Raw genomic sequence first — 15,664 nt, 5'->3', positions numbered from 1 at the left:
CGGCGGGGTGGTGAGTATTGCACTGCGGTAATATGGCTCTTCCTTAGCCAGCGGTTGCGGCGGCCGGAGGTAGGGTAGAGCAGTCCTGCCCCTTGGGCGGCTGGTGCTTGGGCTGCAGAGGCTCGGCAGATCGTGGCCGAGCATTGGTGGCGGATGCCGGAGGAGTGCCGGTCCCGCCGCTTGGCGGCCCTTGGGTCAAGATGAGCGCCTCAGCGTCGAGCGGGGGCCCGGTCCCACTGCCGCCCCCGGGCCCGTCCTCAGCGCTGCCTCCCGGTTCTGCCGCGCGGGCCCTGCATGTGGAGCTGCCGTCTCAGCAGGTAACCCCGCGGGCTCGTGGCGCTCGGGAAGGGCCGGGAGGAGGCTGGTGAGGGGGCCCCGTGGGCGGTGGGCTGACTCCGTGCCAGCCAGGAGACCGAGAGAAGTGGCCGGGAGATCTAGGAGGACTGACAGGGGCGGTCCGCAAGTCTTGTAAGGGGAGGGATCCAGTGATGGCCGAACCTCTGGGAGATCCCCGAGTCCCGGGAGAAATCCCGTTGCTGAAGATGAGCTATTAAGGGAGAGGGAGCCAGTGAAACTCCCTGGTGGCTCGGCCTGAGTTCGCCTCTCCCCTGGTGGGGAGCTGGGGATTCCCTTGCTCAGACCCTCCCCCTTACCGCCCCAAAGAATGGACCTGGGGAAGCCCTGGTGTCCCACGAGAGACAGGGACAGCGCTTTTCCTTTTTCAGCCTACTTGCAGAGAATCTAGTTGGTACTCATTCTTATGGGAGAAGCGAGGAGTCATTAGGGTTTCTAGCGTTTACTTTCAATCTCTCCTAATTATGAACTACTCTCCTCAGCTTCTGAAGAGAAATCCTCTGGGACCTTGGGGTTTCCTTCCTAATTTCAGACTTCCAAGGAACTCATTTTAGCAATTTAGGGGGCTCTTTACTACCTCATTCCCTCAAATGCATATCTGTGGAAGGAGGATTTCATGTATATTTCCATGTCTTGAGAGTTTCTTGGATCCACATTGTAGGGTGATAATGAGAACACCGACTTTGGAGATCTGACAAAATCCTTTGTCACCCATATAAACTGTAGAGTATTTCTTTCCTTCTCTCCCTTGCCCTATTTCTATCTCCCAAGAGGAGACTCTTCGGGAACGTTAGCATTTAAGAGACTCTCAGACAGTACCTTTTATTTTGCCTATTCTTTGTTCCAAAAAGGAGACCTGAGAAAAACTGTCAGTTATTGAGAGTTTACCATGTTGGTTTTGTGCAAGGTGCTCAAGGACCGGTAGTTCATTTAACCTTCACAACTCTATGCGATAGCTATTTTTATTAGCCCCATTTTTTAGTTCAGGAAACAGGCTTAAAGATGCAGAATCACTCCTGCAAAGCCTTTCAGTTATTAAAAGTGGTGGGGCTGGGCGTCTGGTTCTAGCCCATCCTTGCACGTGATTATATGCTTGAGACTTGACCCACTACCTTCACACAGGACAGATTCCTTCATACCCTTCCTCCAAATTTCCATGCCTGCCTTAGTACTTAGGGAAAATCTTCAAAGAAAAAGATTGGGAGCAGAGGGCAGATGGGAAATGGGATGGCTTTGAAATCAAGAAAGTGGGGAGGGTGCTAATGGGAAGAGGGGAGTTGAGGTAATAGATACAGTGGAGGCCATTGAGCCGTACTGTTTGCAGAAGCAAGGGTTTGTGTGTGTGTGTGTGTGTGTGTGTGGCATAGAGGATTTAAAAGACTAGGATAGCATATGCCCTGGTTTTGTGGTGCTGTGGGAAGCACGTCTGTGGAGAATATTAGGAGTTTGAGGGGACTGAGGTTTGGATTGTATTTATGAGGCACTGGGGAAGAGTAAAAGCCTTGGGAGGGGACACTAACCTTTGGAATGAGCTGTAATGTGAATTTTCGTGTGTGCAGGGAGGTGGACTGTGAGGGTGGATACTAGGAAAGGCAATGGTGGACACTGTTATAAACAGCCTGGAGAAATCCTAAGGAGTTGAGGGCTTAGAGGGTTTTAGATTGGGTGAGTTTTGGGAAAATGTGAGACTGGTAAAGAGAAAGCATCGTTTCTTGTTCTCTGATAACAGTTAACAGTTTAATATTGGGAGAAATAATCCAAACAAACTGTCCGTGGAATAAATTCAATTGCATTTGTGAGCGTTTGTCAAATTTTTGTATTTGTGCCAAAGGATATATGGTGGCTTAAGTGTACAGTGAATGCTGTATGAGTGCTGAGTATGGTATTCACAGCTTTTTGGGGGTGTCATCCTTGAATTCTTGGAGGGCAGCTTATAGTATAACAAAACACTTTTGCTTTCATTAATTTAGCTTTCTGGGTCAAAATGCTCAGGTTTTAAAGCTATAAATGTATATTACAACATTTTTAAAATAAACATTTTTGTTAAAACAATCTGTATACAGTAAAGTGCACTGATTATTGGTATACAGCTTGATGAATTGTCACAAAGTGAACATAATTATATAACTACTCCCTGGATTACGAAATACAAAATTATTAGCATCCCAGAAGTCCCCCTTATGTTCTCTTCCATCTCTACCTCTCCTTTCTGAAGGAACCACTCTTCTGATTTCTAACATAAGAGATCAGGTTTTCCTGTCCTTGAACAACTGTGTGTAAGTGGAATCATGCAAAAATGTATGATTGTGACTGCTTTCTTTTGCTCAGTATTGTTTGTGAAAGTCATAGGACGTGTGTGTGTGTAAAACTTTTCTTTTAGCATTAATTCATTGTCTTTTTTTACTACAGCTTTTGTAGAATTTCGAAGGTTTAGATAAATTGGAAATCCAATTAATTAACTGTCTTTTAAATAACACTTTTTGAAAAGCATGTTATTTTAATAGATCCCATGCTATTTGATAAGGTATCAGTATCTCTAAACAAGTTAACCCTGTCGATTTAGGATTTCTATGATAAAGTTGATTATCTCAAAGCATAAATTTAGTGGTTCCCCATCTTACTTCTAGGGCAGGATTTTTCAGCTTTGGCACTGTTGACATTTTGAGTGGGTAGGTTGAGCTATAAGACTTTTTAGCTACATCTATGACCTCTACCCAGGAGATGCCAACAGCACCTGCCCAGGCCTAAAAATCAAAAATGTATTCATATGTTGCCTATTGTTTCTTAAGGAGCAAAATTGCTCCTGGTTGAGAACCACTGTTCTAAAGTATATTTTCATTTTAGGATAGAGAGTATTCCTGCCATTATCTACTCATTTATTCTAGCCTTCATTGAATCCCATTGATTCTAATGGCTGTAATGTTTAAATATTAATTTACAAAAGATTAGTTCTAGAAGCATGGGTCTCCGCTTCTGCCTCCAGAGAAAGACTTACTTTGTTTTTGCTCAAAGAAAGTCCACAAAACTATGTATAAGACTTAACTTATTTTTGCCTTATTTTAATTTACTTATCTTTAAAAAGAAAAAAAACTTTAGTTAAGACTGCATAACTCCTGAACCTTTATATGTATGAGCACTAACTATAGTCCATATAGCTACTCAACTGTGTCAAATGGAACTACTACTTAATCTTTGTCTCCTTTTGCTTCTGTGTGATCTTTAACTGTAATTTCAGTATGAACTAGTCACACATTTTGAAGACTGTTTTTGCTCTTTAATTTTTGGTCAAGGTTTGTAATTACCTAGGAAATACAAGCTCATATGAAGAATAACTTCCTTCACATCCTTAGCGTTAGGAGTCTTGAAGTAAAATTGTGTTCTATGGTAGAAACATTTAATATTTCCTTAAACAGTTTGAGAACGTTTCTTTTCTCCCCAAAGGCTTCCGCACTTGAAACTTAACTATGTTTTTAGATATTCAGAATTGGGGAGGCTTTTTAGTGATTGTTTAGGGACCCTTTTGGTAGGTCACGTATTTCTGTAAGATTTGGTAAAAGCTATAGACTCTCTCCTTAAAAAATGCACTTACACACGTACATAAACACACCGTTTTGCATGCAGGTTTGGGTTCCCTTGAAGTATAAATAGAAGAGCTCAGATTAAATAGTCCTAATCCAATTTAATCCCTTTCTTTGAAAAAAATTAAGATTTTTCCAATTTAATGTTATTTTTCTTAGTTGTCCATGTCAGTATACTTATGTCTACCATATGTTGCATAATAATTGTTTAGTTATGTTTAACCCCCCCATTGGTAGTCTTTTGGACTCTTTCCAGTTTTTCTTTATTACATTGTTGCAGTGAGTTTCCATACACAATTTTTGTAGGGTAAATTTTGAGCAGTAAAATAACTCAGTCAAAGGAAATATATATGTGTGTGTGTGTGTATAACTTTTAAAGATATTAGCAAATTGTTTCCCTAAAAGGACATGCTTGTTACACTCCTACTGAATTATAACAGGTCCTTTATTGCCACTTTTTTGGTCAGCTTTGGGCATCATAAGTTTTCTCAGTGTTTTCCAATCTGATTTTATGTGTGCAGATTTTATATATGTTTTACTTACACACACACACACACACACACACACACACACGTTTTTGGTCTTTAAATGAGCATTTCTTTAATTATTAGTTGTATTTTAATAGCTTTATTTTTGCATACCAAACACTATGCTAACCACATGATCTCGTTTATCCTTACACAAGCCTATAAATTTCAGTATCTTTACACAGATTTATGTAGCATTTTAACCTCTTTTGTGAGTTGCTTGTTCATATTCTTGCCATTAATTTTTCTGATTGCTTACTTTTGTTTTTCATTGAAGAGCATTTTTGCTTGTCAGTTTTTCGGAAGGAAGTGCAGCATGTTAGTGTTATAAGCCTGTATCTTCCTTGCATTTTTTTGGAAGTGAGTATCTTTATTGTTACTGTTATTATTCTTAATTATTATTATTACTTTTTCTCTCCATCATTCCTCCTGCACTTACTCTGATAACTGTCTCAGCCTTTGGGAAATTGCTTCCCCCTCTATGTAGCTTTTTTCTTAATTGAGATATAGTTGACATATTAGTTTTAGGTGTACAACATAATGATTTGATATTTTTATATATTTTGGAATTTTTAATAGGCTAGTTTTAGATTTATAGAAATATTGTGCAGAAAGTTCCCATAGAGCCTATACTCAATTTCCTTGATTTTTAACATCTTCTATTAGTCTGGTACATTTTTTACAAGTAATGAACCAATAGTAATACATTATTATTATTATTATTGACTGAAGTCTGTAGGTTGTCCACATTTCCTTAGTTTAAAAAAATTGCGACAAAATATATGTAACATAAAATTTGCCATTTTAATCATTTTTAAACATATAGTTCAGTGGCATTAAATACATTCTCAGTGTCTAGCAACCATCACCACTATCCATTTCAAGAATTTTTCATCATCCCAAACAGAAACTGTACCCATTCTCCTCCCTCTTCAGCCCCTAGTAAATTCTGTTCTGTTTTCTGTCTCTGAATTTGCTTTCAGAGGTACTTTAGATAAGTGGAATCATACAATATCTGTGATTGGCTTATTTCACTCAGCATAGTGTTTTCAATGCTCATGTTGTAGCATGTATCAGAATTTCATTCCCTTTATAATAATATTTTATTATATGTATATATCACCTTTTGTTTATCCATCTGTTGACAGGTCTTTAGTGTTTACCTAATGACCTTTGTTTGTGCTAGGATCCCATCCTGAATACGCCATTATACGTAGTTGTTGTATCTCCTTAGCCTCTTCTTGGCTCTGACAGTTCCTGAGACTTTCTTTGTTTTGGATAACCTTGACAGTTTTGAGTACTGATTAGGTATTTTGTATAGGATACTTTATTGGAATTAGTCTGATTTTCTTCCCCTCATGATTAGATTAGGGTTATGGTTTTTTGGGAAGAAGGCCAGAGAGGTAAAGTGCCATTTTTATCATACCGTATCAAGTGTACATACTGTTAACATAACTTATCGCTGTTCATATTAACCTCATCATCTTTGGTTGACATAGTATTTGTCAGGTTTCTCTGCTGTAAGGTTACTGTCTCCTGATACTTCTCCTTACTGTCCTTTTAGGAAAGAAGTCACTATGCTCAGTGGAAGTTTTGCTCCCCTTCTTGAGGGCAGAGTATTTACATAAATTATTTGGAATTCTTTTGAATGGGATATTTGTATCAGTCGCCACTTCCTTTTACAGATGAGGGATCTAAGTTCTAGGAAACTTCCTCAGAGTCACACAGTGTCAGCACAGGGATGCAGTCTAGATCTTTGATTCCTAGTTGCCATAGCATCCACTTTTTATAGGGGTCTTGTGCAAAACAAGTTTTAAGTTGCGTTGAAGTTTTTTTTTTTTTTTTTTTAATATTTATTTCTCACAGTACTGTGCTGATTACATAGTAAGAATTCAGTATATTTTTATTTTTTGATTTTTATATGGGTTTTTCCTTTGAAGAACTTGACAGCCTAAAGAGAGGAAGGAAATAGAATTGAAACATTCAAGAAAAAATGATAGAAGCACAAAAGCTTAATAAAGCTTAATTTAGCTGCACACGATATATATTTCCCCATTACATATTTATCAGATATTTTTGCCAATCTAATTTAATCATCTTTTTATTATGTTTTTAAAAGATCTGTTTTGTTGATAAGGCCACTGAAGGTAGAGAGTAAGCTATATTTTATTGGAAACATACCCCATGCAGCAGAGTGCCGTGATATGTACATTACTCCTTCCACAGATATTTATTGAGCCCCTTCCTTGTGATTCAAATAAAAAGAATAATACGTAGTTGTATATCTATGAAATAATAATGGCAATTTTTAAACTGCTTTGGATCTTTTAAATAAAATTATATGAGGAAGCTTCAGAAACAAGACAACATCAACATCCTAAAATCATTTTTATGTGACAAAAGCCATCAGGAATTTAAGATTCTTTTTTCCTGTGAAAATAGTTTTCCTTTGAAAGGAAAAGCTATTTCTTCTTTAGTGTTTACTTTAAAATTTCTCCACAGAGGCGCAATTCTTAACTTTGGCAGAAAATTCAGAAGTGAAACGGACTGGAAATAGAGCAAGAGCAGAATTGAAACTAATAAGTTGGGCCTGAAATGTGTGGTAAAATGAAAAAAAAAAATTAGATCTTGGTAGTTTCCAAATGTGTACTTCGATAATTCTGTGTATTTTAACCTGTCAGACTGGGACAGGGAGGGAGCATTATTTGTCATTTTTAATGTACTCAAATGTGTGCAGCTACAAAATAGGGGTGTTATAGAAAAGTTAAAGACAGATTTATATCAAGAAGAGAGTTGAAACATTTTAGTTTTTATGCTTTGTTTTAGGTTTGATGACATGTCTCAGGTAGAGTTACATTTTTTTTAATGGCTTGTATTTTAACAGTTGCATCCTTAGATTATCCAGGTATAGGAGCACACAAAGAATGGAAAACTTGACATTGGAGTTTTTAAAAAACATAATTCATAGTATACTTTCTTGGTTTAGTACTATATAACCTTGTTTTCTATCTTATTAGATGGAAACGTGAATTTTGAGTGATAGAATTTGATAGATGCAAAATCCGAAGCCCTCAGGTGAAACTATTCCCCTGGCCATAGCCTTGTTCCATCCTTTTATTCTGGTCCTCTAGGAGTTAATAAAGAGTATTAGTTTAACAAATCTGAATCGAGTGTCTTGCTGGTCCTGCTAGCCTTAAAGACTTGACCAGACCCTAGGTCTCTCATGAGTGGTTCCACTGTGCTTGGCTTGGTATTTTGAGAACGTGTTTCTTAAAGTAATCTCTGTGCTTTTACACATATGCCCAAAGCTTTGAGGATTTTAGGCTAGAATTAAAATGGAAGGAAGGCTGTATTTTTAACTTCTCTTCACAGGTTGAACACTCAGACTCTATCCCCACCCCTCTTTTATGGTGTGAGTTAGAGTGAAACTTTGGAATGTCCCTCTGTAATTAAGTGATCAGTCTTCCTGTTTTGTCCCTAGTTACTTACCATGCCTATTCTTTTTTGAATATTTCACTTAAGATGTCCTGATTCTTTACTTATTTAAATTTCTGAACAGCATAGTGATTGTGGGTTTTTGAAGTCAGGAATTTTATTCTGTGTAATATTTGATGCTGATTGCCGTAGACCTCATTTATTAGTAATGTTATTAGGCACTGAACTCTGGTTTATTGGTTAAGAGGCTGAGACAGATAATGTTAAAGCTAAGCATTAGAACCCAATACTTAGGAGTCTTGGTGCGTTTGTTGGTCCATTGAAATACCTAGCACTTTTTTCCACTGTGGTTTTTAGAATGTCCTAAAAGATGCAGTCAGACTTTTTTCGAATTTAATGAGGAAAACCAGGAAGCTGAAACTGGCAGCTACCTTTGTCTTTTGTCAGTACTCTTGAGTAAAAAAAAATCCACACACACACACACACACACAAATGTGAAGAAGACTTTCTAATTTTTCATTCTGAAAATAGATCAGAAAATAAGGTAGGCTGTGGAGTATTCTGTATAGGTCTAGACTACTTTACGGGACTACATTCATTATGTGGTAGAGTTGGTCCCATTATAGAATTGTATATATAGTAGGTATTTCAGGCTTGTTTTCATGAATTGACTTAATGGAGTTTATTTTATATGGAAGGTATTTAAAATAAATGTAAAAATAAAGAAGTTGTCCAAGTGCTCTGGAGTGACTGTTTTACTTTTGATATTCATACATTTCTATCAAAAGACATCAGTCCAATTATCAGATGGGGACACTACAACTGCAGAATTTCTTAATTGTATATTAGCCTCATTTTTGATATCATTCAAACTCAGCTATTTAAAAATTATCCGATGATCAACTTGTTCCAGGGTAGTGGATGGGGGCAGAGATGTCAGGAAGGTTGTCTCCAAGTGGAGATTCTGAAGATGAGTCCTGAAGAACCATCCGGTGTTTGTCAACTTAATTGTAGATATTCATTTTACTCCAACTTCGGGATTACCATTTGCTGCTGAATTTTCCCCCAGACAAGATTCATGGCTCATTGTCACACACCATTAGCAATTATCCATGAACAAATTTCCCATTCTTATCTTTTTATCTTTTGCCATGCTGCCTTGTGTTTTTAGTAGCTAATCTCTTTAAAACGATTCTTATAGTATTTTTATCCATAGTAGTTAGAACCATTTTTCCCATTTTATAGGTGAGCAAGTCAAGGCCCAGAAAAGAACATGGAGGAGACTGGGTTCAAACTCCACTGTTCTGGTTCTAAATTCAGAGTCTTTCCCATCTTCTTTTTCTGTTTATTTGTTGGATTTAAAATAGATTTCCATTTCATCTTTGTTTCTAACTTCACAAACCTGTATAGCTTGACTTGGCTGGGTAGATTTTGAAGCTACAGATAAACTGATCACTAAAGACTGAGGAAACTTTAAGGAGATTGATAATAATAATTTTGTTATTGAACTATCACATGTGCCAGCACTCTGCAGTTACTCCATTAACTCTTCATTACAACTCTGTGAGATAGAAACTGTTATTAGCTCCATTTTACAGATGAGGTATCTAAAGCTTAGGTTAAAGTTTAGGTTATTTCTCAAGTGAAATAGCAGAACCGGATTTCAGTGTTTGAGATAATGAAATAAACATCTGATTTGGAACTGAAGCACTCTTTGTTTTTTTCAGGTTGATTTAGTTGAACTTAGTTTGAACGAGGGAGTCTCTAGAACTGCTTACCCTAGTGCTGTAGTGTACATGTACAGACTGTTGCACACAAGCTAATGTCCATGTTCTGGGTGGCTTGTTCTGTCTTTCTATTCTTCTTGTGGCTGAACATCTATAAAAGTCTTCCCATATTATTTGCTCTAAACAACAAAAAAAATCGAAACTTCTTGGTGCAGAAGTGGAAATGGGACAGATACCAGGGCTTTTTTTTTTTTTTTTTTTTTTTTTAATTAATCACGCCCTCCCCTTTCCCTCTCTGCTCCCACCTTTCACCTCTGGTCTTTCACCTCTTGCCTATGGATGTTACCATCTCCCCTTAAGAACTCAACTCTGAAGGCAGGGCGTCTCCTCCCATGTGCTTGTGGATGCACCCGGGGCCTGGCTTGCACCCAGGGCCTGGCTTACCCGGGGCCTAGCTTACCTGGGGCCTGGCTTACCTGGGGCCGGGCTTACCTGGGGCCTGTCACTCCTGGGGTGTGGTCCAGGGCTCCACCTGGGGCATGAACCCAGGAACCTCTGTGTGTAAAGCAGACTGCTAACCACTACTCTATGGAGCCAGGGCTTTTAATTTTATTGAAATAATGGAAATGAAGAAGACATGAAGGTTTTGGGTTAGTTTTACCAAGTTGTAGTTTGCTAGTTTTGGTAGGTTTCAAACATAGATTCTGCCTGAATTCAGTATGTTAACATTTTATGTCTTGAGCTCTTGTTTGCACAAGAGGAAGTTGATACATCCATAGGAGAAGGAAGCTAGTTTTTCATAATATAAAGAGCAGGAGGAATTTTAGGGCAATGAATGAGGGCTATGATAAAGAAGACACATATGCCAGAGATACTGTGAAGAAAGAATTGATGGGCTGGATGGCCGATTAGAAATGGGGTTGGGGTAAGGGACATCGGCCAGGCAAAGATGTCTGAAAGGTTTTGAAATAGGGTACCTGAGAAACCGTTATATGGTGTAGACGCATGTTCATACACAGTCCAGGGTATCAAGCCTGGGTCCAGATCTTGATTTTGCTATGTATTAACAGTGTGAACATGGATAAGTCCTTTTACTTAGGGCCTCAATTTTAGTATCTGAAAAGTGAGTAAAATGGTTTAGATTAGTGCTTTTTAAACTTAAAATGTACATACAAATTACCTAGGGATCTTGTTAAAATCTAGATTCTGATTGAGTAGGTCTGTGGAGGACCCAAGAGTCTGTATTTCCAACAAGCTCCCGGGTAATACTGAGTAGCAAAGGCTTCAGTGACCTTCAGGAATTTTTCCAATCCTGCAGTTCTATATTTCTGTTTACTGAATGTTTGTCCTCTGGGGATCTGTTCTCTCTTGTGATTTTTATCACCTCTGTTTAGATAAATGAATTCTAAATCTGTCTTTTCTCTTCAAATTAGAAATGCCCAAACCAATTCATCATCTTACCCTGATAACCACATTCCTTTCTTGACATCTCTATTTCTGTTAATACTCTTTATAAAGTCCTTTACAGTTTTTAGGAAAGCTTGTATATCCATTATTACATTTCATCCTAAAATAACCAATAGGCATGCAGGAAATATCTTCATTTTATGGAAGGGGAAACAAGTTCAGAGAGAGTTAAGTGATTTGCTCACTAGTGAGTGATGGACCCATCCTAGAGTTCAGGATTATTTACTCTAGTTTAAGGTCTTACTACTATGTCACAGTAATTCTAGTAATGGCTGTCACAGATGTCACTGCTTAAGGGTTGGTTACCATCAGTTCTTTAAAAATATAAATTAGTTTTATTTTTAAAAAATAGATAATATATTCGTGTGGAACATTTTCAAAAGTTATATAAGGGGATAAAGTGAAGGGTCTCCATACCACTTTCTGCCCCAAATACCCATTTTCCCTTCCTTGAGGCAATTATATTTTATGCATCTCTAATAATTACATAATTATATTCTTTTCCCCTATGAAACACAAATAACTTGTTGAATATATAGACTTCATAAACTTTTTACTTTTTAAAAAAACAAATAGTGTGTCTTACATATTGTACCATATCCGTCTCAAAGGGCTGCCACATCATTTATTCTTCACGGCCATTCCACTGTAGGATATATCATAATTTAGCTAGTTCCCTATTGATGGACATTTAACTTATTTCAAGTTTTTTGCTAATATAAACAAGTGTATTATACACATTATGTTGCATATCTGCAAGTATATTTTTAACACAAATGCATAAGTGGAATTTCTGAGTCAAAGAATATGTGTGTTTGTAATTTTGGTAGATATTTCCAGATTGCTATCTGTACAGGTAAACATTTATACTCTTTTCAGCAAAGTGCCTGATTTGCCACTACCTTGCCTCTGAATATGTTATCAGACTTTTTGGTTTATGTCAAATTTAGTTTTAATTTACATTTTTCTTATGTGTGAGGTTGAGAATCTTTTCATGTTTGAGCACTATTTGTATTTCTGTTTCTGTGGATTATCTGTTAATATTCTTTGCCATTTTTTTCCTTTGGATTGTTGAACACTTTCTTATTGATCTCTAGGAACTCTTTATGTTTTAATGTCTTTATTATGTGACAATTTTTTGTTAGTTTTTTTTCCTTTGATATTGCATAGGATAGTTTTTGCCATGCATAATTTAAAAACATTTTATGTGGTAAAATTTATTAATTTTTTTCTTTAATAACTTCTGAGTTTTATGTCATTCTTAGATCTTTGAGGTAGTAAAATAATTCTTCATGGTTTCTTTTAGTACTTTTATGCTTTAATTATTTACATTTAAATATCTTTAAGCCACCTATAATTTGATATAAGTACAGGATATGTTGCCTACATATATACCTTTCATTTCTTCTCTTCTCTTTTCCAATGGCTACTCTATTGCTCTAACATCTTTATTGATTAGTTCTTATTTCCTTAGGGGTCCTTTGACTTATTTATCTCTTTTATCAATCTTCTCTTCATCCTCAACTATATTCATTATCTATTTAGCTCCAATTAAGTCCACTTTCTCCAGGCTCCTGTATGATCTTATTCTTTCCTTTTGTTCCTATTCATATTACTTTAAAGCTTTTTTTTCATTATGGACATTTCAATGAATAATGAAGTATGTATATTAAAATGTATATAGTTGTGGGAAATTGGTTCCCGGATCCCCCGATACCACCATCCTCAGATGCTCAAGTCCTTTATATAAAATGATATAGTATTTACATATAACCTATATATATATAGGCTACAGCAGGGTATGCCCGCTGTAGCCTTACTTTTTTTTATGTGGATTAAGAGTAGTACTCATCAGCACATGACAAACTCAAGGGGGAATATGATGAACTCTCAGGTACCTATTACTCAGCTTCAATAACTGTCACCTCATGGCAGGTCTTGTTCTATCTATACACCTACCTACTTGTCCTCCCTCACCCAATTATTTTGACACTGATTACAGGCATGATATTAATCTTAACACTTGGACCACTGATAACTCTCTTCTGTCTTCCAATTTGTATCAGCCAGGTCATCCTGTGTAATTCTGTGTCTTTCTTTTTTTGGCCTTATAGTTCCAAAATAATAGTGCAATAATAAACGCTCATTGAAAGTATACTGCTGGATATATATATATATATATATATATATATATATATATATATATATATTTTGCCTCAAATTGACTTTTTTGTGTGCACAAACTCCAGTATTTTAATAAGATTACATACAATTCCTAGCAGTCTGAAGGAAATGACAGCATGATAAAATAGAGAAGGGATCCAAGAGAAGGAGGATGAGACACACACGCAGAGGATAGTACTGGATCTATCACTACAAAGGACTGCTTCCTTAGAGCAATACTACTCAGAGGAAACTTGGAGAAGAAAAGGCAGGTTTGGACCTTCCACGAAGATTTGGGGTGAGTAGGTTGGAGATAAAAACAACAACAACAAAAAACCCAGAGCCAAAAGTTCAGAGAATTTTTTTTTTCCTGTGGAGAAATCTGCTTTATAATTTAGTAGTGTTTAGTAAATGACTGAATTAAATTCTAGGACTGATTTGAGAGCAGAGTTAATGTCAAAATAAAGGCTTTAGTTCCAAGACTGTGTGATTTGTGTCAGAGAAAGCTCGTAGGGGCATAGGTGTTATAAAGTATTTTATGAGAGATTAGAGTTGGTAGATTGTTTATGTAAATCTGTAACATTGGCTGTTGGCACCATTTGCTTATAGTCAGGGGGATCAAGTGCTAGTTTTAAAGAACTTTTGTGTTCTTTCAATACTTTTCACAGTGAGTCTTTCAGGTGGTTTCAAAAGATTAGAAAAATAGGTGATTGATACTGCTATAATATAGAAGGGGCTTTTGTATTTTTTTTTTTTTTTAAAGATTGACCTAATTTATTAAGCTTAAAATTTTGATTCAGTAATTCAACATTTTTACCTTCTGTGGAAATTTAATTTTCTCCTAGGTTTGCTTTTGTTGCCCCTCAGAAAAGTATGCCAAAGTACCAATAATCTGAGTTTACCTGAAACAACCTTGGCCTTAATGCTTCTATGCCATTTGGCCTGGTCACAGACTAAGAATAAATGCCTGACCTGAAAACAAAAGACTAGGAAAGCAGGGAGATGTCCAGAAGTTTGACTACATTTCCAAACCAAATGCCACTTAAAAAAATTATCTCATAAAATCTGTGATTATCTACATTAGGGGTTAACAGACTATGACCAATAATCACTGTTTTTTGTAACAACTGATGAGCTAAGAAAGGTTTTTACATTGTTAAGCAAAGAACAAATCAACCTCAAGAATAGGCAGAGACTGGATATGCTCTGAAAAGCTTAAAACATTTACTCTTTGACCCTTTACAGAAAAAGTTGGCCACCCTTGATCTACATTAATCAGGATATATAGTGATATTTCTATAAATGAACATTTAAAATTTTTTGCTTTTTTGTTTATATTCCAAATTGGCACTTTGTTTTTTTAATGGTTATATAGTTTTCCACTGTATGAATGTACCACAGTTGGAGTGGTTATTTAGTTTTTGCTTTTATAGTCAATATCAGAATAAACATGCTTGCACACATTTTGGAACTTGTGGAATTGCTTGGTCAAATATTATATGCAGTTTAAAAATTTCCCCCTTCAAATTGTACCATTTTATATTCTCCAGCATTGTTTTCTGTACTTATATCAACCCTGAAAGAGACTAAAATAGTTTGACTCTTTTAATCAGAGAGGGCCCTTCATTTTCTATTGCTGAGTAAAAACAAAAATTTAGTGGCTTTAAAACATCATTATTTATTTTGCTCACAAATATGCAGTTTGATTTGGGCTTGGTGGGAGCAACTTGCCTGTGCTTTACTTGATGCCATTTCTGGCTTCTCAAAGACTGGGTACTGAAATGGTCATATATCTGGTTTTAGCTGGGATCTCAGCTGGGGCTGTGGAGAACACCTACGCAGCCCTTTCCATCTGGCTGCTTGGCATCCTCACAGTAGGTTGACTGGATTCCAAGAAACAGAATCCTATAAGAGGACAGGGTGATTTTATGATTTAGCTTTAGAAGTCACATAGTGTCATTCCTGCCATAGTCATAGGCTTGCCTAAATTTAAGGGGGAGGGAACATAGATCCCACGTCATAATGGAGGAGTGGCAACCTCACATTATAAGAGCACGTGGAACAGGATATATTTATTGGTGTGGCCGTTCTTTGGAAACTGTAGTCTGCCACAAGGCAGAATGTCTGTTTTGGTGTGTATATCTTTAATTATGAGTGTGATTATAGTTGACCCTTGAACAACACAGATTTGAACTGTGCAGGTACACTTATATGTGGATTTTTTTTCAATAAATACATTGGAAAATATTTTGGAGATTTCCTTACTACCATAAAGCAAGTTTATTGATTACACTAAGCAGTCGTATTGCTGCTTTTTCATTATCAATGTGTGAATTGTTATACTTATAAATAAATTGAATTTCTATTTCACATTATCTTTTCATTTTTGATGTCTAGTGTTAGTAATAGGTAT

General features: G+C 36.7%; 1 protein-coding gene across 3 annotated transcripts in view; it reads left to right on the top strand.

Annotated features, from left to right (window-relative positions):
• Window positions 1-9: 9 nt before the first annotated feature.
• Window positions 10-15,664, top strand: part of UVRAG (UV radiation resistance associated) — a 249,482-nt gene continuing 233,827 nt past the window's right edge. Inside the window, exons 1-2 of one of the 3 annotated variants that reach the window (XM_036221513.1) lie at window positions 13-333; window positions 664-785. In XM_036221513.1, the coding sequence (XP_036077406.1) occupies window positions 201-333; window positions 664-785 (255 nt within the window). In that variant the 5' untranslated portion in view covers window positions 13-200. Of the gene's footprint in view, window positions 334-663; window positions 786-15,664 lie in introns of all 3 variants that reach the window. The other 2 variants (XM_016161480.2, XM_036221512.1) reach the window with 2 other exon arrangements.

Source organism: Rousettus aegyptiacus, unplaced genomic scaffold (assembly GCF_014176215.1).
Source record: "Rousettus aegyptiacus isolate mRouAeg1 unplaced genomic scaffold, mRouAeg1.p scaffold_m13_p_5, whole genome shotgun sequence".
Classification (NCBI taxonomy): Eukaryota; Metazoa; Chordata; class Mammalia; order Chiroptera; family Pteropodidae; genus Rousettus; species Rousettus aegyptiacus.
This window is presented reverse-complemented; position numbering and strand designations above follow the sequence as displayed.